This window comes from Pomacea canaliculata, linkage group LG12, assembly GCF_003073045.1.
Source record: "Pomacea canaliculata isolate SZHN2017 linkage group LG12, ASM307304v1, whole genome shotgun sequence".
In the NCBI taxonomy this organism is placed as follows: Eukaryota; Metazoa; Mollusca; class Gastropoda; order Architaenioglossa; family Ampullariidae; genus Pomacea; species Pomacea canaliculata.
In genome coordinates, this window is record NC_037601.1 from 23,470,127 (window position 1) to 23,492,135 (window position 22,009).

A 22,009-nucleotide genomic window follows, 5' to 3' on the forward strand; every position below is an offset into this window, starting at 1 on the left:
ATGGCTTTTTATATTTTTGGTATCATAAGATGTGGTTGAATGGTATTAAAGGTGCTAAAAAAAAAAAGTCATAAGAATATGACCCCAACACATCCAAAGCTTTCTGCTCAACAGGAGTATATAGATTGTTACATACTATAGCATCAACACCAATCTCTACCCTGTAGACAAACTGCAGAGGACTGCTACAGAAATGAAGGAATCATTACAACTGTTCAGTTGTAGTCACTATACTTAAAGCACAAATGCTAAAAGTAAATCACTTGCTTTCAAAACTCATTTTTATTATTGTGAATTCTTTTACAGTGAGCAGACATAAAGTGAACACAAAGTCTACTGAAGACTTTGTAAAAACTGTTCCAAAGACTCTTTTCCACTGTTTTTTTCCTTCTCTTTTTGAAGCAACAGCTGTAACTGCTTGTGAAGTTTACCTTTTTTCTTTTTGGATGCTGGAGTAGATGTAGAAGGCTTCAATTTTGGAGTTCTGGCAGTTCTATGAGCTCTAATTGTCAGGGATAATATGGATGGAGTGGTGGGTGTTACAGGAGTTTGGGCTTTAGCCATGGTACTATTTCTAGAGCCAGAGCTTGGAGTAGAAAATAAGTCTCTTGATACAGCTCCAGTTAACTCGGCATTTGCTAATGAAAATTCTTGCCTGAAAAATTATAAGCAAAATTTCATCACCATTTCATTTTGTGATGATTTAGAGATTTAAAGCAATATAAATATCTGAAACAAGTCATTAAAAACAAATTCTAAATTAACGCTCTGTTGGTTAGTCCCCTCAGAACTGATAGCCACCTAGTAGCATTGCCTGCTGTTATACTGGAGATGAGAAAAGATGGTGGAAGGAGAGGGGAAGTTTTCACTCTTCTCAGTTTGCTTGTTTGTTTTATGCTGTGCCAGCAACTAGGACTATATCACAGCAAAAAGTAGCTTCAACTCAAGGTTTAGGGATAAATCTTCCCAAGTCATATAATATACTTTTTTTTAAAAACCAACATAGTAAGTAAAAATGTAAATGTAAACAAAACACCCTCCACAGGCCATGTCTTTGGCACAAACTACTTACAGTTCACTCTCCCTATGACCACTAGTTTATAAAAGGCCTTTAATAAGACCATCACCAAAAATACAAATTATGCTAATTGTTGATGAAAGTATATTGCAGTAGTTAAAAGAAAAACCCAGTGTTTCAAGAGCATGCCATTTTGCACACTATCTGATGTTTTTCTGCAAAATGCTGGATGTTGCTTTCCAGTTTTGTCAAAGCCGAATTTTGCAATTCTGGTTTAAAATTAAATCTAAAAAGTTAATTAAAATTTATAGTTTAAATCAGGGATACCCAACCTACGGCCCGCGGGCCATATCCGACCCGTGACGTGATGCCATCTGCCCACGAAACTTCTGCCCACAGTGCAGGAAATCGGCATGTTAGTAATTTTTTTTAAAAAACCTAACAAAAAAACAAAAAAAAACGAAAAAAGGGAAGAAGCATTTATCCCTACACAGGGGGTCTCTCAATCTTTTTTTTTTTTTTCGATGAACATTTTGATTCAGTGCTCCGACTTGGTGTCTCTACGATGCAGCCAGACATTCAGAAGTTGGTTTCGGGAAAACAACTTCAAATATCCCACTATTTACTATATAATTAATGGTAGGTACAAATTGTTTCTAATAAAAAATGGTATCCGCTCTATTTTTTTCTTTTTTGTGTATTTGTGCAGTGAAGCGGCCTGTGACACGCATGTCGGAAATGTATATGGCCCCCAGGCCGAAAAAGGTTGGGTATCACTGGTTTAAATATATATAAATCACAAAAGCCCACTAATTGATCATTTTCATGGCAAAATATAGTTTACTTCTAGTAAGGTTGTCTTCAGCCTGAAATTCAATTTCTGCCTCCCAAACTATATCCACTGCTTATTTTCATGTTGCTACACACATCAACAGGGCGGCCCGGTGGCGCAACGGTTAGCGCTGTTAGCGCCTGTCACCAATACAGTGAAGGTTGGCTGCCCTGAGTTCATTTCTCATCTCGGGCATGCTGTTCTTTCTCTGCATGTGGCATCTGTTTACAGGGCTGGCTGCCCTCCGCCAAGGACGGTCCCAAGCCCGGCTGAAAAAGGAGGAGGGTTGGGCGTGGGGCCAGCACCCCCACCCCGTGAAACAAATCCTTGCTACTAAAACATCGACAACAGTTAAGACTGTAGTCGATGGCCTATGCCCCAGGAGGGGCGAAGGGCCTTAATAATAATAAATACACACATCAACACAAAGAAGTCACTTGATTGGACAACAATTCTACTACAGCAGCAAGTGCCTGCTTGAACGACCCACGTAAAATAGAAAAAAACTAGTGTTTCCTCCTTAACTTGTAGAACTACTTGTCTACATCAACAATTTTTCACCTGATTCCAGATGTAGGAAAAGACCACATTCCATTTATTTTTGTAAGTGTAAAACTATAAAGAGCACCTGAGAACAATAATCAAATGGAAGTTGAAGCTGACAGCTTAATACTTGCCTCTTGTCAAGCACTTCACTCCTGGATGCAGCAACAGTCATAGGGAAACTCTCACTGCTGACATTTTGCACCCTCTCCAACCTTCTTTCCAATCTTCTTAACCTTTTCTTTAATTTCTTCTTCTTTTTGCTGTCTAAAGGTTCTGAATTAGTGACAGGCGACTGCAAAGTATCATCCTGCAATCTGACTGAAATGACAAAGCCACCTAAAGGTGAGTGTCAGTCTCCTTGTAAGAATATCAGGTTGAAGTGCTAAACATAAAAACATTGTAAAGATCTGCAATAAATCTGCTGATGAGCAAATGACCTGCAACCACTGCCACGGAAACCAATTATACATTATTATTATCATTATAGACTAGGCTCAAGTTCCAAAAGTTTAGTAATAGCCCTCGTGGGGTATTTAGAATAAAGTGTACAATACATTAATGCAATACGCAATAAACAGAATATTAGGAAAGCAAACTATGAGATATCCAAAAGTAGGGGTGCTTAGGTGTTCAAAAGTCTTGTAGCATACAAAGACTATATATATTCTCTCTCTCATTTACTTTGTCTCTCATGCATGAATTCAGCTTATTTAGTAGACATATTTATTTCTTTTATTTTTACTTTATTACTGAACTTTACAGGGAAATTTAAAGTTCAGTTATCGGTATTTCATACAATATAAAAGCTATATAATATCAACTGCATACCCCTAAAATTCTGTCTATAATATTGAAGATGTGTTCTATACATAACAACATTAATTCTTATTCTATGAGGCCGACAATTATTATTCTGAAAAATGTTGTTAGGTTTGCTAAAACATCTTTTATGATATTAATATATCAACTTCTATAAGTTTGAATTATTCCAGTAGAATATAGGAACTAATTTACATCTTACTGTTTCGAAAAGCTCTATGTCTATATAGAAAAATATGTCTACTCTGCATTCATAGCTTCTAGATTATGAGAGCTGGAGACTAAACGCCCAAATCAAACAAAAAAGAAAAATAAAGATAGTTGACTTTAGGTGGGAGTGAAGAAAAATTGTATACCTCCTAGTACAGCATGATCAGCTTTCTGTTGTTGACGCATCTCCACAGTCTGTCCTGGCCTAGTCCTCCACCAGCTACATTTACTGCACTTCAGGTTCTGCATAACATACACATCAAGTGTTTCTTGGAGTTAGATTGCATGTGTGAGCACGTGATTTCAGTTCATATAGCTTTTGTAAAGCAGAAAGTAAACCTTTTGTATCAGTTTTCACTCCAGCTTCAGGATTAACTATTGCTGATAGCAGAACACTTAACATCTGGGTGCTGTTTCAGTTTCACTTTATAAAGATACTGTTAATGCTAATAGTCCAGATTTTTTCCACTTCCACCACAATCCTAACAGTCATAATTACAATTAGCATATTGCACCTTACAAATAACTTACTAAGATGTTTGAATTCTTCATACATCTGTTTAGTAAGTTGGACTTGAATTTTCTTGGTTCTGTATTCCTCTGTATTTTTTCACACAAATACCTATAGAATTTTTTCGCTACTTTCTGACGTGGTTTAAGTCGAACATTTAAAAGGTGTCCACACCTGCCGCAGCTCATTAGATCCCTAAACAAGAAAGGAAGTCAATGATGCAATTCCATCGTTTTCCAACGATCATACATTTTATAACATACAACTAATGAAAGAACATCGAGTCAAGTACGAAGAAATAAACCAGCAAGAATAAAAGAATATATAATTTATCAATATAATTTATAAAGTAATATTAAATCTTTCAATAATTAACATACTTTCAAACTTTAATATTTGCAAGGAGACAGCGGTTATGGACCGTATTTAAAGACTGTATTTAAAATAACTAAATTCGATAAAAACAAAATCGTGAAGACCTGACGACGATTCATTTCTATAAGAGTGGTTATCGACTGACATACTAGCAAGAGTCGAAAGTTACAGTACACGGTACACCCATTAGAAATGTAAGATTTTCCGAAAAACTCGATCAGTGCCACTATAGTAGCGCAATAACCAACAAACGATTACGATTTCTGTAAGTTACCTTTCGTTCATTTTTGAACTGTGTAGCATGTAGTTTTGAAAATCCTTTCACCTCGCTTTGATTTCGCTCACTTTTATGTACGAAGCTGTTCTTCGGGCTTTCTGAATGCACAGTACAAAGAATCTGTGATTGATTAGCTCAAACTATATTTGTGCTCCACATCATCAGTGATCGTGTGTTTGCAAAATGGACCAAAAGTTAAACATCAAACGAAGACCAAAGAAATCTCGTACTTATTTGAAAGATTCTGATCAGAATCCCTTCCGTTCAGAATTTCAGATTGCAGAATTAACACCCTCTGGCATCGGTCTATGAAAGTTTCCCCAAAACACGTTGCTCGCGTTGACGCACTCTTTCGCGAATGAAGTCAGAAAGAGTCAGAGCACGACGTCGTCCGTGGCAGAGCATGGATGTGTAATACAAGTTCGTGGTAAGAGCATGGATGTGTAATAAAAGTTCGTGGTAAGAGTCATCTCAGATCTTCTGCTGAACGCGTCACACCGTTAGTGATCCGTAGGTGTAGCATTCTCTGGAGAGACCGACCTACCTAGAATCGACGACTAAGCGATATCTGCGCATGTGCTGAAGGTCACAGTTCATGATGTCTTTAAAGGTCATTTCCTGTAAGACTCGATGTACTGGGGCTATAAAAGAATTTCTCTTTGATCATTGCAAAACACAAGTGAACTGTTATTTCAGCGTTCTCTTTGCCGATCGGCAACTGAATTATCTTAACACTGTCGTCTACAGCTTGTTATTTCGTGCTAACCTGTTTTCTTTTAACATTTTGGTAGCTTTTAGTTCTGGTCTAGTTTCGAAATTGAAACTTGATCCCCAAAACTCAAAAACTAGCTGATGTCCTCTGAGACCTATATATTTAATTGTGAAGATAAATAGCCAATACACGTCTTCACTGCATGCTGCGAAATATCTGTCCCAACTTTGTTGATTATCTCGATGACCTCACTGGACGTCGACCGGAAATCGTCATTTATAACACGGGGGACGTCATCATTGTTTACAGCAGCCAGAGATGCCAACGAGTTTATGCTGCCACTTATGTAAGATAAGAGTTCACATGTTATTAGATTTACACGGTCGGTACACACATTCACCTGCCTTCAGGCACTTTTGCATTAGTCACCTCAAACATGACTGGTTCCACAGCTTGCTCAAAAACCTACACAAACATTCGGTAATATTTTTCTTGGCCTTTGCTGCTTTGAGTGATTTAGAAACTCATGATTGTTTCTAAAGACGTATGCTTATCACCATCTTAACTACAATTCTTTCAGGGGTTCAAAATCTGCCCTGATATTTTAATGCTACTTTCTAAAGTATCATAATTCGCATGAAATTTAATTTCACTTTTGAAATTGTGCAGCCTTCACATTATTAGACATGTTAGTGTGTTCACATACATTTATGCACGTGCTTATGAGAGGAGAAAGTTTTTCTTTTTCTGTTTTGTAAAGTGCACAGAACATGCTGTAAATGTACAGAGAAATGCTACATAAATCCACTAATACCTTATGGTTAAGCAATATCTTATACATGTACCGGTATTAGTGAAATTAGTTTACATTGCTGGCTAAGGGGGGGCGCGCTTGTTCGTCAGGGGGGCGTCACAAGTAAAAGGTTGAGAACCGCTGCATTAACCCTTTGGGTAAAATGGGTCACGATCATGGCTTTGCCTTGCAGCATGGGGAAGGTAATTTTCATTACTTTTATTGTAAAGTTCAAACTTTCTTCTTTCCAAAAATGTATAGGTTTCTTGGTCTAATGTTTAACTGAGAGCAGCATTAATAATAATATTAAAAAAAAACTACACCCACTGTCGTCTTCACAGTCTTCAGTTATTAGCTGGTCTTTGTAATATTTACTCTTTAATGCAGTGTTCAGAGGGTTAAGGCAAAGGTACACAAGTCTCTCAACTCCTCCACAGGTGTCAGTTGTTGCTCTGACATTTTTTGGAATGTCTGACTTGAACATTCAAAGAAAACTGGCATCACAGGGGTTATTGTTATTTACCAAGTAACCCTCAGAAAGGACTGGAAATCTATCTATATATCAAGACTTTTACTCACCTCATACCTTTCGAAAATATCTTAAGTTATCCAGGTTTGGTATTTGTCAGTACATATCTCTTCCATTTCTATTCTGCAGCGTTGCTTTAACTGTCAGCATTCACAGTCCACATAAACCACATGGAAACCTGTGTGCCCTGTCATTCAGGGCTGTCTCTAAGAGTTTTGTTCAGTGTCTTCTGTCTTCTGAAATTGTTCTACAGTTGTTGAATAACAAAACGCCTCACTCCTAACTGTTAGGATACTTCTATGTTATACACCATCTTAGAGCTATACCAGAGCCCAGCTGCAATCCACTGGTGTCCAACATCTTTTTAAGGTCAGGGTTAGGGTTAGGGTTTTAGCCCCATTTTCACTTCATTTAAATGCCCATTCTCATGAACAGCGGTCACACTGTCCATACTTTGTATAGTGGAAGGCTTGGTTCATGGGTCCAGCTGCACTTTTCACTTTGTTTTCATGTGTTTTTAACTTGGTCAAGTTGTGTCGCCATTGTGATGACCAACATCAACAATCAACAACCTGACATTCTGAATGAGTTAAAGCATTGATGACAATAATTAGATGATGATGTACATTATCATTTTGGTTTTTTTATTTCTTTGTTCATTTGTACTTAATATGGATTTATTTCTATTTCAGATTTTTGACTTGTTCACTGATACAAGACATAAACAATGACCAATAACCAAAAAAAGAACAAATAAATACAGCCTACAGAAAAGGAATTATCTGTGGTAGGAAAGCAAGTGGCAGTTCTTGGAGAAAAGCAGCTTCCTAGTGAATGAAGATAATGGTGTATTCACACCATAATTTTTTTCTGAGATGTATCGAGAGCATATAATGAGCAGGATCTGGAGACTAACTTCATGGGCTTTCCCTTGGAAAATATCCAACATCTGGCAAGAGAAAATTTATTCTCTTTCAACTATTCTGAAGATTTCCAAATTCATGTGCCATACATCTTTGAATGCAGAATACCATCAAATTTTACCCAAACACCAGCAGAGTTGGACATCTGTCTTTTTGCCTACTGCTTGTGAAAGTGTGGAAAGTACCACACAGATGCATGGGAAGGAAAATAGGCTTTGGTTTGACCCAACATCAAAAGAAAGTCGCTGGAGGGACAAAACTGCTAATTTTAACAGACAGCCCATATGGATAAAGCGACACTTTAAAATAGGTGATGGACATTTGACCATTATAAATAGACAGCTTCATGTAACATCACAAAGATGTAGCCTAAACAGTCTGTTAACTCAATGCAGCAGAAGCTTTGTTATTCCCCCAAAGTATATGTTATGGAGCCCTTGTAGAAGCTACAACACTGGCAATTTAGACACAGTGGAAAAGCAGCTGTTGTCTTTGATGGATAGGTGGGAAATGGAAGATGCAGTATTTTTGTTAAGGCAATCGGTGATGAAGGGTGTGGTCCCACACTCAACAGTTGTTCTGAACTTGCAGCAGCAGTTGGGCAACTTAGGGGAAGTGGAGTGTTTGTTAGAGCTTCATGAGTTTCTTAAGGTTGGTTATATTTATTTTATTTTTAGTTTAGTCCATTGCAGTTTATATCTAAACAGTATATCCTAGCATGGACATTTATCTCTAGCCTGCTTGAAGATGGTTTACAGGGCTGGCTGTCTTTCCATGATACAGCCTTCGATGCTAGCTCAGTGTAAAACACCAATCCCCCATCCCCTCTGCTTGAAGATGAATTTTCCACAGTAACTTCTAAAATGAGGCCCCTGGTCCAATGTATTTCTGATTAAATTTTCAACATGAAAAAGAAAAGCAGATGATTTGAGCTCCCAAACTAACAGAGATACAAAGCCCAAATTTTATGGTCTGTTGTGTTGTCATTTTTATTGGCAATGGGAATTGGAGGTCAATAACTTTTGCCAAAAAGTAAGAAAAAGTGACCAAATAATAATAAAGTTATTTTAAACATGCTGATATTAAGAATTTTAGCATTGTTCTGGATATTCCAGTTTGCTGAGACCTGACAGTCTACAACTCTGCAAAAGACTAAACAGAGAACTAGCAATCTAGATGTATACATGGGATTTTGCTTAACTGGGACTTTGGTTAAGTGAAACATCTGTTTATTTGGGATAGACCTTGAAAACAAAACAAAACACAGAAGCTATCAATAACTTATCAATAATTTACCAAATAACAAGTGTTTGTGGAATTTAGCTGACCACTTAAGATTTTGCCCGGTTGCAGTCAGTAAGAAAATAAAGGAAAGCTCAATAAAACCTCCAAACTAATGTTAATGACTGATGTTTACTTGTTGAATTGTTTGTCTAATGTACATATGTTTGGTATCACAGTGAAAGAGAAACAACTTTAGCCAGATAATCTTTGAAGGAAAAGAATGTTATAAAGAAATAAAGCAATTACAAGTCATACCCCTTTCAAAGAAAGGAAACACAGGACAGTACAAAAACTATTGATCCACCAAAAAAGTGCAGAGCAATCCTAAACTGCTTGCAGACCAATGCTGAGGAGTGATTCATTCCTTTAATACTCTTAGAGCATGGGTATGTTAGAAAAGTTCTCACATTCTTGTATAAATCATTTTAAATTAAGTTTATTTCCAAGTACAAACTCTCTTTCTGATATTTTAGGAACACAAACTGACTTCTGATACAATGTTTTTCCAATGTCTACAAAAAGCCTACTACAACAGTGGTCGTATATCTGAAGGAGTTGAGGTAAGGCAGATGAGCACAAAACAAAAACTTTTATGTTTAAAACTATTGAGAACTCAAGAGTTTAGTGCAACAATGCATATGCAGGGTAAAAAAGCTAAATCACTACAGTCCAGGGTGGTCCGGTAGCACATTAGTAAAGTTTTTGTTATCAAAACAGGATTGTGGGTTGTTGGCTTAGATCTCGCCTCCACCACATGAAATTTCTCATTTGATGTGCCACCTGTTTCCAGGGGTGGACTAGCTTACCATGATATAGCATGTTGATGGCATAAGACACCAGCAGACAAATCAAACATTCCAGTCCAGTGTCCAAGCAACCAATCAACCAGTCATTTTGGGTACTTCATTCAAAATCCTTATATGTTCACTGTCAATGATGGACTATTGTAATTCTCTTTTAGCTGGAATTCCCAAGTATCTTCTTGAAAGACTTCAGGGGATCCAGAATAACACTGCTCTCCTTATCTGCAAACCATCTAGATGTGAACATATATCATCTATCTTTCGCTTCATCACTGGCTGCCAGTCGTAGACTGTATAGCCTCCATTTTGACTTCTTCTGCTGTTTCTGGGACTGGTCTTCTGTATCCCTCAGAATTCACTCCCATCTATACACCTACTCAACCTCTTCACTAATCTTCTGACACCAGGCTTCTTCAAGTGCCACTAGCTAAGACAGAGGTCCTACCAAGCGCCATCAACTTGGAATGGGTTACGCGTCAGCCTTCAACATTCTGATTCTCTTGCCTCCTTTAAGTCTGTATTTTCTTTTCTGTACTCAGACTTATCTGCGACCCTACCCTGACCAAGACTGTGTATAACATATGTTTGTAATTTATTTTGTGTATAAGTACTGTATGCTGTAGAAGTGAGCGTGTCTGTATAAATATGGTTGTTAATGATGAAGTCTATCTATGATTTATATAAAGTGCTATGAGAAAATCTTTGGAAAGGTGCTATATAAATCATTATTATAATTATTATTATTAGCATCCAATTATTATGTGGTTTCACATGTTTTAAAAAATCATTATCTTCACCCAAACCTTTGCTGAACAAGATTTAGCAATCAGTCAATCTGTCCTTTAATCCAGGACAGAAATTTTTCTTTTTCTCACAAAAGGATTTATACATGTGAATATAATGTGTATATATATATAAACATACACACCTATATAATGACATTTAACTTACATGCACACCTATACCTCTCACATCCACATCTAATGCATCAACGTCTGTCATCTCCGGATAAGATCCTATCAAGGATCAATGAGGCACTGCCAATCTTTCAAACATGTGATTGGTGATGAAAGTGAACCATGAATGTTTGTGGCTTCACTGAGAAGAAAGTTTCCTGAACTGGATCATATAATTTCTCTTAAAAAGGTAATATGATAGGCCTACGAGTCTTTAAGCCTTTTATTCAGGATGGTGATTGTAACTGGCACAAAGGAACTCTCAGTCTAGTAGGCATATGTCACTCTGTAGCGCCTGTCTGAGGGCAACATCCTCCAAAATGTAACTATTCAAGGCACTTGTAGTTCCCATTCTTCTCTACTGGCACAAGACAAAGCTTACTGTCAGAGAAAAAAAAAAAAAAATCTAGGCAATCTGTCTTCAAAAGTCTTATTTTCTGTCACATGATCTTGTGAGATCTGTCAGATGTTGTGAGCTAATAAAATTTGTAGATGAATTTTCAGCCTGAAACACAAGACCAATGACTGTATGGAACCCATTCACTTTCCTGGTGAAGCCCTGAAAACCCCTCCTAGCAACAGTAAAACAGTGCACTATTGCCTGTTCTGGCCATGTGACTTGGAACAAAATCATGCTTCACGCCATCCTTGCGTGAGATCGATGATGAGGTTTACAGAGAAATGGGGTGGATTGAATTCCCACTTTCTTGCCCTGCTAGCAATATCTTTATCAGTCCTTCAAAGCAGTCTAAAGTAAAGTGGTCCTCGTATACACAATGTAATATACACTATGTATAATCCTGTACATGCCGATACTTTTCAGACTTTCAAGCTATTTCCCACCGTGAACTCAAGATTGCTTTGATTTGGGAACTTTAAAAAACTCTTCTGGCTCCCATCTGTGTTCTGGAATTTCCCTCTACGTTAAAGCAGCTGAATGTCTTATGCTGTCATCGCTCAACACCTTCCTTTTCCAGTGGGTTTCCCAATGTCATATGCTTGCTTTCTTGTGTGAAAGAGTACACAAACATGGCAGCCCGCTTGAACTGCCTCAGAGCTGTGTTTGAGATGTGATTTTAAGTAAATGATCTTTTTCCAACCAAAATTTTTTTTAGTAGAAGTGATTTAGAATGTTAATTTCTCTCATTTAAGCCCATCTTATGTTTTGGCTCTCTTCACCCTTTTAATTATTGCACCACTGGCATTCATTCACAGAAAAAAGTAAGAAATAGGTCATTGTGCAAGTACAATACTGTTGCATTACATCATGTTTGTTGTTACAGTATGGCTTGCATGACAATGTTAACTGCCATTTCTAAGTTTGATATCAAAGTAATGGTTGAGTTATGCAGTGGTTACCTCATGCAACATGTAGGTCATTCAGTTTATTTTAGATGTTAAAATATCCATAAGTTGTGTAGATTACTCTTACCTGCTGGTTATGTTGGGGATTAAATAAGTACTCCTGTAACCAATATTATTCTATTTCGTATTAAATATTATCATTTTTTTTTTTTTACAGACTCTCCGTCTCCTGTACCACTGCACACGCAAGTTTAGTGATGTTGAAGTTTTCTTCAGTCTCCTTACAGTCATGATACTGCGCCATTTCCCAGATCAGAAAGACATTATCATCAGCTTTGTTAAAGATTTGAAAGATGCTGAGGTTGGTTGATTTATTTCTAGAAAGTTATAAAAATTATGACTTACAGATTTGACTTACAGAGGTTTCTTGTCCATGTTGTTTGAAAAATTTACTAAAAAAAAGAAAAAAATTCTTTACAGTTTCAACTTGCATAGATGACTGCATGCCCCTCTGACAAGTTCCAGAGTAGAAGCAGTGAAAAATGTGCAATGGAACCAACCATTGACTTGAGAAGGATATCCTTTGGAACATGGTACATTCACACATTAAGCCAATGCAGAGTTGAAGGAACTCTCACATGAGCTAGAATAATGCCAGTGGGACATTGTGGGTCAGGCAGAGGTCAGATGGCTGGGACTTTGTCAAAGCTTCAATAGATGGAGGCTACAGTTTCTGGTAGAGTGTGGGAAAAAGAAAACACAAGTATGGTGTAGGATTCCTTGTAAGGAAAGAAGTGGTCAGAGCCACTATCCGTTCTATGCCCTTTTTCCAGTAGACTGATTTCATCTGCTTCTCTCCCAGGCCTCACAATGTTCGTATGTCTAAGTTTACACTTCATATTCCACCCATGAAGATAATGAAGTAGAAAATTTCTACAGTCACACAGAAAAGATGTTATAGACAGTACTGAAGGACATCCTAGATCTGGTCTATGAGAACCCAACACCAAGGGCCTAAGATTGCTAGAGTCTGCGCAATGCCATACTGTAGCCAATACCATTCATCCCCACAATGAACTGAGAACTGCATGTTGGTCTTTCTAGATGGTTTGGTTCAAAACCAAATCAACTATATCCTACTGCATCAACAAGGCCAAAAAAGGTGGTATCCTGGTGCAGACATAGGCAGCTATCATGACATTGTCTTGAAACTAAAAACAAATTGCTGCCCATTTAATCCCTGAACTTGTAAAAGCTGATAGACCTGAATATTGCAGAAAACTTCAAGGCCCAAGTCAGAGGTAAATTTGCTGTAGATTTAGATGTATACACTCTCATTGCAAATACCTAAACTGTGCTACTTTTAATAGTTGAAGGGGTGTTAGGGAGGCATAAGAAAAAGAAACAACCCTGGGTCATGAATGGTGTCTAGATCTCTTTGATAAATGGTTAACCTTGATAAAAGAGAGAAAAAGCAACCCAAAAATAGCAACCCAGTACAAAATAGGAAATCACGAGATAAAAAAAAGTGGTATGAAGATAAGGAAAAGTGGAAAAAAGAGCATATAAAAAAGAATGGCACAAAGTGACATCAGAAACACCTACCACCAACTGAAGACACTGACCATGACAGGTCCACAAATTACTTTGGTTATTAAAGAAATTGTCACCTTTCAAAATGCAAGACTGTACTAAACTAGTGGACTACTGCATAGACCTGTGCAACTTCAGGCAGAGGACAGACACAGCTAGACCTACTAGTCCTATGGGAAGAGATCAAGATAGCTGTAGCAGTTTGAGAGAAGTCACCTGGTGTGGGCAATGTTCCAGCTGAGCTGCTTGATCAGGTGAGAAAGAAACAGCAACATTACTCCATGTCAAAGAATCAGGGAATACAAAGAATGGCCAAAAAAATAGAAACACTAAACAGTACCAAATCTGCAGAACCATCAGCCTCATTAGCTACCCAAGCAAAGCGATGCTCAGAGTAGTCCACTGACTTCAAAAAGAACTACTAGCAGAAGAACTGGCTGGCTTCAGCCCAGGAAGGAGTTCAGTTGAACAGATTTTCAACCATCTCATCCTGATACAAAAGCACGTGCAATATCAGCTCCATTTTTTCCACAACTTCACTGACTTTAAAAAGGCATTTTACAGTGTTTGTCATGAGGGATTGTGATGTGATTTAAAAATTCAACATTGAGGAGGGTCTTGTTTAAGTCGTCAGAGCACTGTACATTAGTTCCGTGAGTGCAGTGCTACTTAACAGCCAACTGAGACACTGCTTTTAGACATAGTGGGTGTCTGTCAAGGTCACCCTTTGTCACCTGTACTGTTTAACTCGTTTTGGAGAGTGTCACACACATACAGGCTGATATGCATGCTCAGGCTCAGACAGACTGTCACACACCCCATAAAGGCTGACTTGCATGCTATCCAACATAGCAGGAAAAAAACACAAGGTTATGAAAAAAATGATCAACTTTATTGATCAAAATGGGCAATTATCACTTGGGAAATGTGCTCAGTTATGAAAAACAGAGCAAATTCTAGTTACAAGACAAGATTAAGGCAAGTGGATCATTAAAAAAAAACAACCCAAAAACATATAATCTTACATCTAAAACCTTGTGTAAGACACACCTATGACATCGTACACTCATGCACACAACCAACAAGTTATCTATAGTTTGGCCTAAGGGAGCCACACTGGAAGAGAAGCTTTAGGGCCCCAAGGACAACTTGGAAATAACAGCTCTCTTCATCACTAAAGAAAAGCTTGAATTCTGAAAGGCATGATCCTTGGTATGCTAAAGAAAGAAGTCTGTGATTGAGCAGCTTGACTGCAGAGGGCACAAATGATTTCAAGTGCCTATAATGTTTGAATTCAGGCATATCATAACAGTTTGTCTGAACTCGCTAAAATAAATTCTCCTTCTAATTCATCTTCTGGTATAGACAAAATGCTGGTAACTTTTCTGACAACTTACTGATCACAAAACAAAGTCAAATTCCTCTGCTTGACACCAGTTACATTACAACAAATATGTAAAATGTTTGTGAGTTGTTCCTTTCACATGCTAATGTACATCTTAACGCTGCACCTTGCAGTGAACTTGTTCTACTTTTATTTTTAACTTATTGTAACTAGAGCACCTTCCCATGTTTAAATTGCCCACTGGGACAAATAAAGTTGATCATTGTCATTGTTCATTGTTAGATCACATATGATCGCACATTTTCAATATCTTTGTCAGATCAGAGTTGTTTAAATTGCCCAGAATAAACCTTGGCATACCTAGTGACACAGAGTAGAGTCTATGTGTCACCTCAGCAATTTTATTCTAAGCAGAAGTATGTTCACTTTGGGGTGAACATAAACTATTGTAAAGAACAGCAGAAGAAATTCCTGGAGCTTCCTCTCATGACACACAAAATTATATTATGCACCTAATACCTAAGACATTCTTAGAAAGTGCATCAAATACTGTAAAACTATTCTGTTGTCATCATTTTTATTAAAAACAATATTCCTCTTACTACCAAGAAAATAGGCTCAGTTCATTCTTAAGTGCAGGCCTCCATGTTTTCTTTCACCATGTCATGACCATAATTTTGTAGTTTTTCATCTTTCAAGCTTCAGGTGTATGTTTGGTTTCAGATTAAGTCTTTTACCCTTTTGTATTTTTGTATTTGCATCATAAAAAACATCGTCATGGGAGTAATCAACACTTGTTTGACATCACAGTTTGTGAAATCCTGAATGGTTTGAATTTGAATTTACAGTACTTTTATAAGTATTGTCCATGTCTACGGCAGGGCATATAGAAGGGGGAGCCCAACCATTTTGTTCACCACATTTATGATTTATGATAAATTGAATGCCCATATGCTAGGAGGGCAAGGAGAGTTCTCAAGTCGCAGGCCTAGGTGGGCCTTGAGCCAGAGACCTTCTCCAAAGTTGATCCTACTAACCCTCAGGCCAGACAACCTGCCTTCTACTTATGGTGCTAGGTCAGTTCCATTGAAATCTTATCTGCACAGAGCAAGGAGCAAGGAGAGCGATCCGTTAGCACAGTGATGCCCAACCTTTTTCGGCCTGCGGGCCATATCCATTTCGGACAGCCGTGTCGCGGGCCACTTCACCGCAAAAATACAAAAAGGGAAAAAAATAGAGCAGATACCATTTTTTTTTTTTAGAAACAAGTTGTACTTACCATTAATTATGTAGTAATTAGTGGGATATTTGAAGTTGTTTTCCCGAAACCAACTTCTGAATGTCCGGCCTCATCGTAGAGACACCAAGTCAGTAGCACTGAATCGAAATGTTCGTCCATCGAAAAAAAGATTGGGAAACGCCCCTACGTGGGGATAAATACTTCTTATTCCCTTTTTTTTCGTTTTTTTTAAGGTCTTCCTTTATTACTAACATGCCGATTTCCTGCATTGTGGGCAGAAGTTTCGCGGGCCGGATGGCACCGCGTCGCAGGCCGGATATGGCCCGCGGGCCGTAGGTTGTGCATCCCTGTGTTAGCACATTCTAAGAATGTTGGTGGGCATGACTATTCTGCCTCAACTACTTTCTGTGATGTTGCAAGTTTCTAATTATACTCCTATAACCTTTCTGCATGATCACCTTTGAATTTTTAGGTACCTGTCCTCGAACCAGAAGCAGCACTCTGGAAATGCTACATATTCACAGAACAGTGGAAGGAAGCAGAGAATCTGCTGCTGAGTAATGAAGAACTGAAAAAGCTAATACCAGCACAAATATCTCGTATTTGCCATGGTGTAGACAAAGTGGAATGTGATGCTGCAGTTGTCTTAGGATACCTCCTCAACCTGCCCTTTATCAAACAGGCACTAAGGGTGTTGGTGGCCAAGACGCTGATTTTGGAACTATGTGAGTATTATGACTAGATACAAACATTCATCTAAAGATTATGAAGATGACCCAGAGTTTGTCCTTTCTTAGAGCAAAGGATTGATCACTACACTTATGCCAGACATTGCTGTTTTGATAAAATTAGATTATGACATTTTGATTTGTGGCTTTTTTCCACACTATTCACATCTTTAGTTGCTTATACAGAGTCCATAGTCCATACAGGGACTATGACATGCTATGGGCTGGGACTCGGCTATCCTCAGTCCAGTATTGGGGCAATCACCCCCAACCCAGTACATATCCAGGTGGCAGACATGAAAATGCCCTCCAGATATGGAGGTTAACTGTGAAATAAGCCTGGTTCTCCCTGGATGATAAACAGTTGCAGACCACTAGTGGTGCTCCTACCAGGACAGGGCGAAGTAGCAGGTGACACTACTACCCACAGTAGGAAATACCCCCGTATGTTCAATGGCAGGTCTACCACGCAGTAAACTTAAGCATTATAAACTTTGAAAGGGTAGGAGCCCTGTCAACAATCTCCCCTGCTGTTCTCACAAGGCAGTATGTAAAGGCCTTGAGCTAAGGACGAGTAACCCTGACAAAAAAATCCAGAGTGCTGAAAACAGAGAAGTTGGGCCACAGCACATTCTGACTAACCACCACACCCTGTGAAAACCCACCAGGCAGATGCAATACCGGCCTTCACTTCTCAATTGAGACCACCCTCAGAAGCTGAAAGTCCCTTCAACCCATCTTGTTGAACTAGGGGATGGAAGAGAAGAGCAACTAGCCAATAGGGTGTAGTGATGTCATTGATTTTGACGTACATTTCAGGTTTTGTGCAATTTGCTATCGTGATTTCAAATATCAAAAAGATTTTGCTTTGTGATAACCAGAACACCTTATGACCACAAGAAATGTCCTTCAGTCAGAATTTTGATCTGCTATGTTTACTTGAAATGTTTTATACTTAAAATCATTATTTTCTGCTAGACTGTAGTTTTGTTATTTCCTTAGTGGATACTTGTTTGTTGTAGATATTTATTGATGATATGATATTATACTCCAGTGTATTACAATTCAGCTCAGCACACTAGCGATGAAATTGATATCACACATAGCAACAAGTGAGCAACTCCAGCTGTCAGTCTGAAGATGATGCTGTATAAACAAGATTAGAAGTCATTACGTCATTGCTACATTTGCCTAGCTTTTTGTAGAATGTTCGATCTATATGAAGCAGTACAAGCATCAGAGCATGACAAAGAGACTGTGAAGACTAAATTTCATGGAAACTCTGCAGCAACTGTTTGACATTGCTGCTTGCCAATGTGAGGACCTTGGTGCATGAAAGTACCACAGCGAGAGTATCAGTTTTTGATGGAGCAGAGAACCAAAAAATGCAAACTGCTACAATTGATAGAAAGGTGATAGGAATTATGAAAAGTAAACAAGCAAGGGAAGATTAGATGAAAGAAAGAGAAGATAAAGCAGAAGGACGAGGGCTAGTGAGGACATAGTTTCACCTGCGTAAGTATTTGCAGTATATGGCAACAGTGCAACCAAGTAACCAACTGTATTCCCTGACACACTTCATTGTCTGCTTGCTATGGACCTACATGGTTTAGTATCAAGTGTGGCCCAAGATGTACCAACGGACAAAAGCTCTTGCTTCAACAAATAAAGCAACAGAGTTTATCATCAGCCTGCAGGAATATAACATGGCCCATAGTGCAACAGAACGCATTCTGGGCCCATCTGTCAGTGCGAATATTGCCAGAAACTGATCTTTTCTTGCAGTTATTATATATAGAACTTTTGACAAAAAAGGAAACATTTAGTTAAAAAACATTAATTTTGCATGTTTAAGGCAGAAAATAGATGTTCTGCTCATTGCAGATTTCATTGTTATACAAAACCCCAAACGTGCCCGTTGATAACGTTACACCCTACTGCCCAGTGTACCACCAAGGATAACCCCAAGATTACTCTCATGAACAGGAATGCAAAAGGGGTTTTCAGTAAGAAACCTGGACTAGAACAGTATCTGCAGCAAAACAGCATTGGCATCTGCTGCATTTAGGAAACACTTCTAGAAGTAATTTTCCGGGCCAGGCAACTTCACAGATGAGGGCTACAACAGCAAACTGCTAAACATAATAAATAATCATATTTTAAATTCTTTTAGATAGCACCATATCTCAGCCTTATGAGCAAACTCATGTCGCTTCACAAATAATAATTATAAAAGTAAAAATGATATGGAGAAATCAAAGAAACCAAGATGACAGGAAAGAAAAGGCAGACAAAGTATGGAAGGATTAACAACTTGCTGAACACTGTAATCCATTATCCAGCAAGTTTATGATCTCACAATAAAGGCTTAAATTGCAGAAAAGAAATTGTGTAGAGAGAAGAAAATAGAGGACCAGTTGCCTGGTTACATATTACACCATCCAAAATTTAGATCTGCATTTGTTTATGCTGTCGGGGAAATTATTTTAAAAAAATAAACAACAACAACAACTACAGATCAGGAATGCTCAAGATAAACCTTTCTGCAGCTCAAACGATCTGTAGACAGTTTTTTTAGTCATCAAGCAGTTTTGCCACATTACACAAACTTCATCTTGCTGTCGGCGTATCATCAAAAAAAGGACTGTTAGTCAATGGATCAGATGAATCTTTTAAACGACATTGTATGTCTGTCAAGGGTGCCTGTACTGCTCAACTTCTTCGAGAACATCATTTAAGAAAACCTTTACAACTACCACACCTCCCTGTTCATTGCTTACAAGCTCATGTGCAACCATTTTGTGGAATAAAGACCACCCTTTACAAGAGCAAAGTCATAATTGCAGACTCCATGGCTCTCACTTCTGCCCTCCTCTATGCAATTGTCTGCTGCGCTTGATAGGCTTGACCATGACATCAACTCTGGTTCTGTTTTCAGCATTCAAGACACAGTCCTTTCTTGGATCAAGAGCTATGTCCACAACTGATCTCAGACTGTCATCCCAGTCCTCTGTCATTTTCTATTCTCTACACTCTTAACATGCAGCCCATCATAGCACCATAATCTCATAGCATAATCTCATTTTCCTCTATAACAAACGCGGCTACATGCCAGCTCTCCACTAACAGAAGATTGTAGCTGTCTCTCCTCCATCGCTGCTGTTCTGACATCCAGAACTGGATGGCTGAAAACAAGTTTAACCCCGAAAAGACAAGTATTTATCATTAGAACAAGATAGTTCCTTTCTTATGACTTTTCCTCTAGTCTCTGATAGTCTGGTATCAAGATCCTCTTATGGTTCAATGTTAATAATGTCAATGTTAAGACTCTTAGTGTCATTCTGGACTGTACCCTTTTGATGCAGTTCCACATCTCTTTGGTTAGGGGTTTTGTTTTGTTTTTGTTTTTTTGAATTCCAGACACCTCTTCAGTGTTCATCATTATCTACAGTGGTCTTTTTCCTTTTCTCATGTCTGGGTTACATTAACTCCCTTTTTGCTGGCTTCACTATTTCTACACTTTACATCCTTCAGCGCATTCAGAATGCTGCTGTCCATCTGCTCTAGACCCTGCTTAGCTTCTTACGCCAGAGGTGACAGAGCTGGCCTACCGCTTTCCTTTTTTTTTGTTTTGTGTTATTCTTTTCTTTAATAACTAAGGACACTTCCTAAGTTATTATTGCCCACTGGGATCGATAAAGTTGGTCCTTTGTCATTTTTCTCGCCAAAATTTATTGCACTTGTAGAAAAAAAGGCAGCGTGTTAACAGCAGGGCTTCTGCTTACGCAAAAAATTGCGAACAGTACGCATTAAAAGTTCGGAGGACCCCTTCAATTTTCGTCAATGGGGCCCCTTCAAATTTGGGCGAAGAACAGGGACCCCTTAAAAATCTGAAGAAGGAGTCCCTGGGACCCCAAAGAATTTAGCCTTAGCAGAAGCCTTGGTTAACAGTACACTACAGTGTATTCAAATGACCAGAGTTCTGTCTGTAAATTATACTTACAAAACTCAAGTTTGTTTTTTTTTTTTTCACCAAGGTGTTGGACTGTGAACCTATATGCTGGCTTCAGTTAGTTTTGTAAAACCTATTTATCCCGCACATAGCGAGGGCATCTAATCATCATCATACTGTAATTCTGAACAATCAAGACTAGGCAGAACGAAGGAACAGAAGGATGTACCGAGTTAAAAAATTTTGCTTTAAATGGTACATATAACAGTTCAACTACGTAAGAAATATTTTTAGGTAAGGTCAAAGCATTTTTACTGTTTTCCATTAGTATGTCTGCTCCACATTTACATATTTCATTGATTTTCATAGGTAACAAGAAACAGTGGCAACATCTTCTTCAGCTTATGAACCATATGAAGACCTTGAACATTCCAATCCACACAAGTACTCTTACTTATGCCATTAAGGAAATGCAACACTATCTGACTCCTCAGTATGATGAACAACTTGAAGAACTACAGACTTGGTGCCATGAATTGCAGCAAGTACAAGGAAAAAAATAGGTCTTTGTAATCACGATACTTTTAATGAATTCTGGTAGACATTTTCTTGTTAAAGACATACTTCACACAAAATTGTAAAAATCATTTAACATTTTATCTTTTCTTTCAAGCATGCTGGAAGCCCCTGAGAAACACATTACTTACCATGAAAAAGTAACTACGTAAAGTAGCTATTCTAATTAAAATATCTAAATGTATGGGTAAAGCTCAATTACATCTGCTACACTATGGTCCTACAATCGCTATTTTAAATTATATAAAATTTTATTTTATTCTGTTTGAACCTTTATGTTTGTCTTTGCATATTAAATCAGAATAAAACTGAATATATTGGAGATCAACGAAGTTTGTGAGAATGGGTGACAAAGCATGAATTTCTTGACACTTGCATATGTATTGCACTGGTTGACCGTTCATATAAAATGGTATGCTAATGAGGGTTATGACCCTTCTGGAGGACAAACAGTTACTGTCACTGTCCTATTATTATTAGTGAGCAGTAATGTGGAGATTAGCAAGTTATCACTTTGCAGAAAAAGATCCTGAACACTTCATGTGTCATGCTCAGTTTGTCAACCATGATTGTTTTCCATTCTTGTGAATAATTGTTTTGAAACATTATGCAGTGTCCTAGTGTTGACGGCTGAAAGCAGCACAACATAACTTACACAGCTGGTGACACAAAAGTTAGTGCC

General features: G+C 38.1%; 2 protein-coding genes across 5 annotated transcripts; one reads left to right on the top strand and one right to left on the bottom strand.

Annotated features, from left to right (window-relative positions):
• Nucleotides 1-262: 262 nt before the first annotated feature.
• Nucleotides 263-4,842, bottom strand: LOC112576800. Its single transcript, XM_025259540.1, has 6 exons — nt 4,819-4,842; nt 4,586-4,686; nt 4,111-4,131; nt 3,572-3,668; nt 2,528-2,714; nt 263-655 (listed from the first exon to the last, which is right to left on the bottom strand). The coding sequence occupies exons 4-6, from the start codon at nt 3,609-3,611 to the stop codon at nt 334-336; spliced, it is 549 nt and encodes a 182-aa protein (XP_025115325.1). The 5' UTR covers nt 3,612-3,668; nt 4,111-4,131; nt 4,586-4,686; nt 4,819-4,842; the 3' UTR covers nt 263-333.
• LOC112576797 lies at nt 4,796-21,651 on the top strand. 4 transcript variants are annotated; one of them, XM_025259534.1, is made up of 6 exons: nt 4,796-5,646; nt 7,315-8,196; nt 9,303-9,389; nt 12,111-12,254; nt 16,544-16,796; nt 21,121-21,651. In XM_025259534.1, the coding sequence occupies exons 2-6, from the start codon at nt 7,498-7,500 to the stop codon at nt 21,312-21,314; spliced, it is 1,377 nt and encodes a 458-aa protein (XP_025115319.1). In that variant the 5' UTR covers nt 4,796-5,646; nt 7,315-7,497; the 3' UTR covers nt 21,315-21,651. The 4 variants fall into 4 exon arrangements, with proteins under 4 accessions (XP_025115319.1, XP_025115320.1, XP_025115321.1 ...); XM_025259535.1 differs by having other exon boundaries at nt 4,796-5,047; XM_025259536.1 differs by having other exon boundaries at nt 4,796-5,015.
• Nucleotides 21,652-22,009: the final 358 nt, after the last annotated feature.

Coding starts and splice junctions, on each gene's coding strand:
- LOC112576797 (XM_025259534.1), top strand. CDS start 7,498: ATGTATCGAGAGCATATAATGAGCAGGATCTGGAGACTAACTTCATGG. Junction 8,197..9,302: donor AGCTTCATGAGTTTCTTAAG/GTTGGTTATATT, acceptor CTGATATTTTAG/GAACACAAACTGACTTCTGA. Junction 9,390..12,110: donor GTATATCTGAAGGAGTTGAG/GTAAGGCAGATG, acceptor TTTTTTTTACAG/ACTCTCCGTCTCCTGTACCA.
- LOC112576800 (XM_025259540.1), bottom strand. CDS start 3,611: ATGCGTCAACAACAGAAAGCTGATCATGCTGTACTAGGAG. Junction 2,715..3,571: donor TGATCATGCTGTACTAGGAG/GTATACAATTTT, acceptor TTGTCATTTCAG/TCAGATTGCAGGATGATACT. Junction 656..2,527: donor AGTGAAGTGCTTGACAAGAG/GCAAGTATTAAG, acceptor ATAATTTTTCAG/GCAAGAATTTTCATTAGCAA.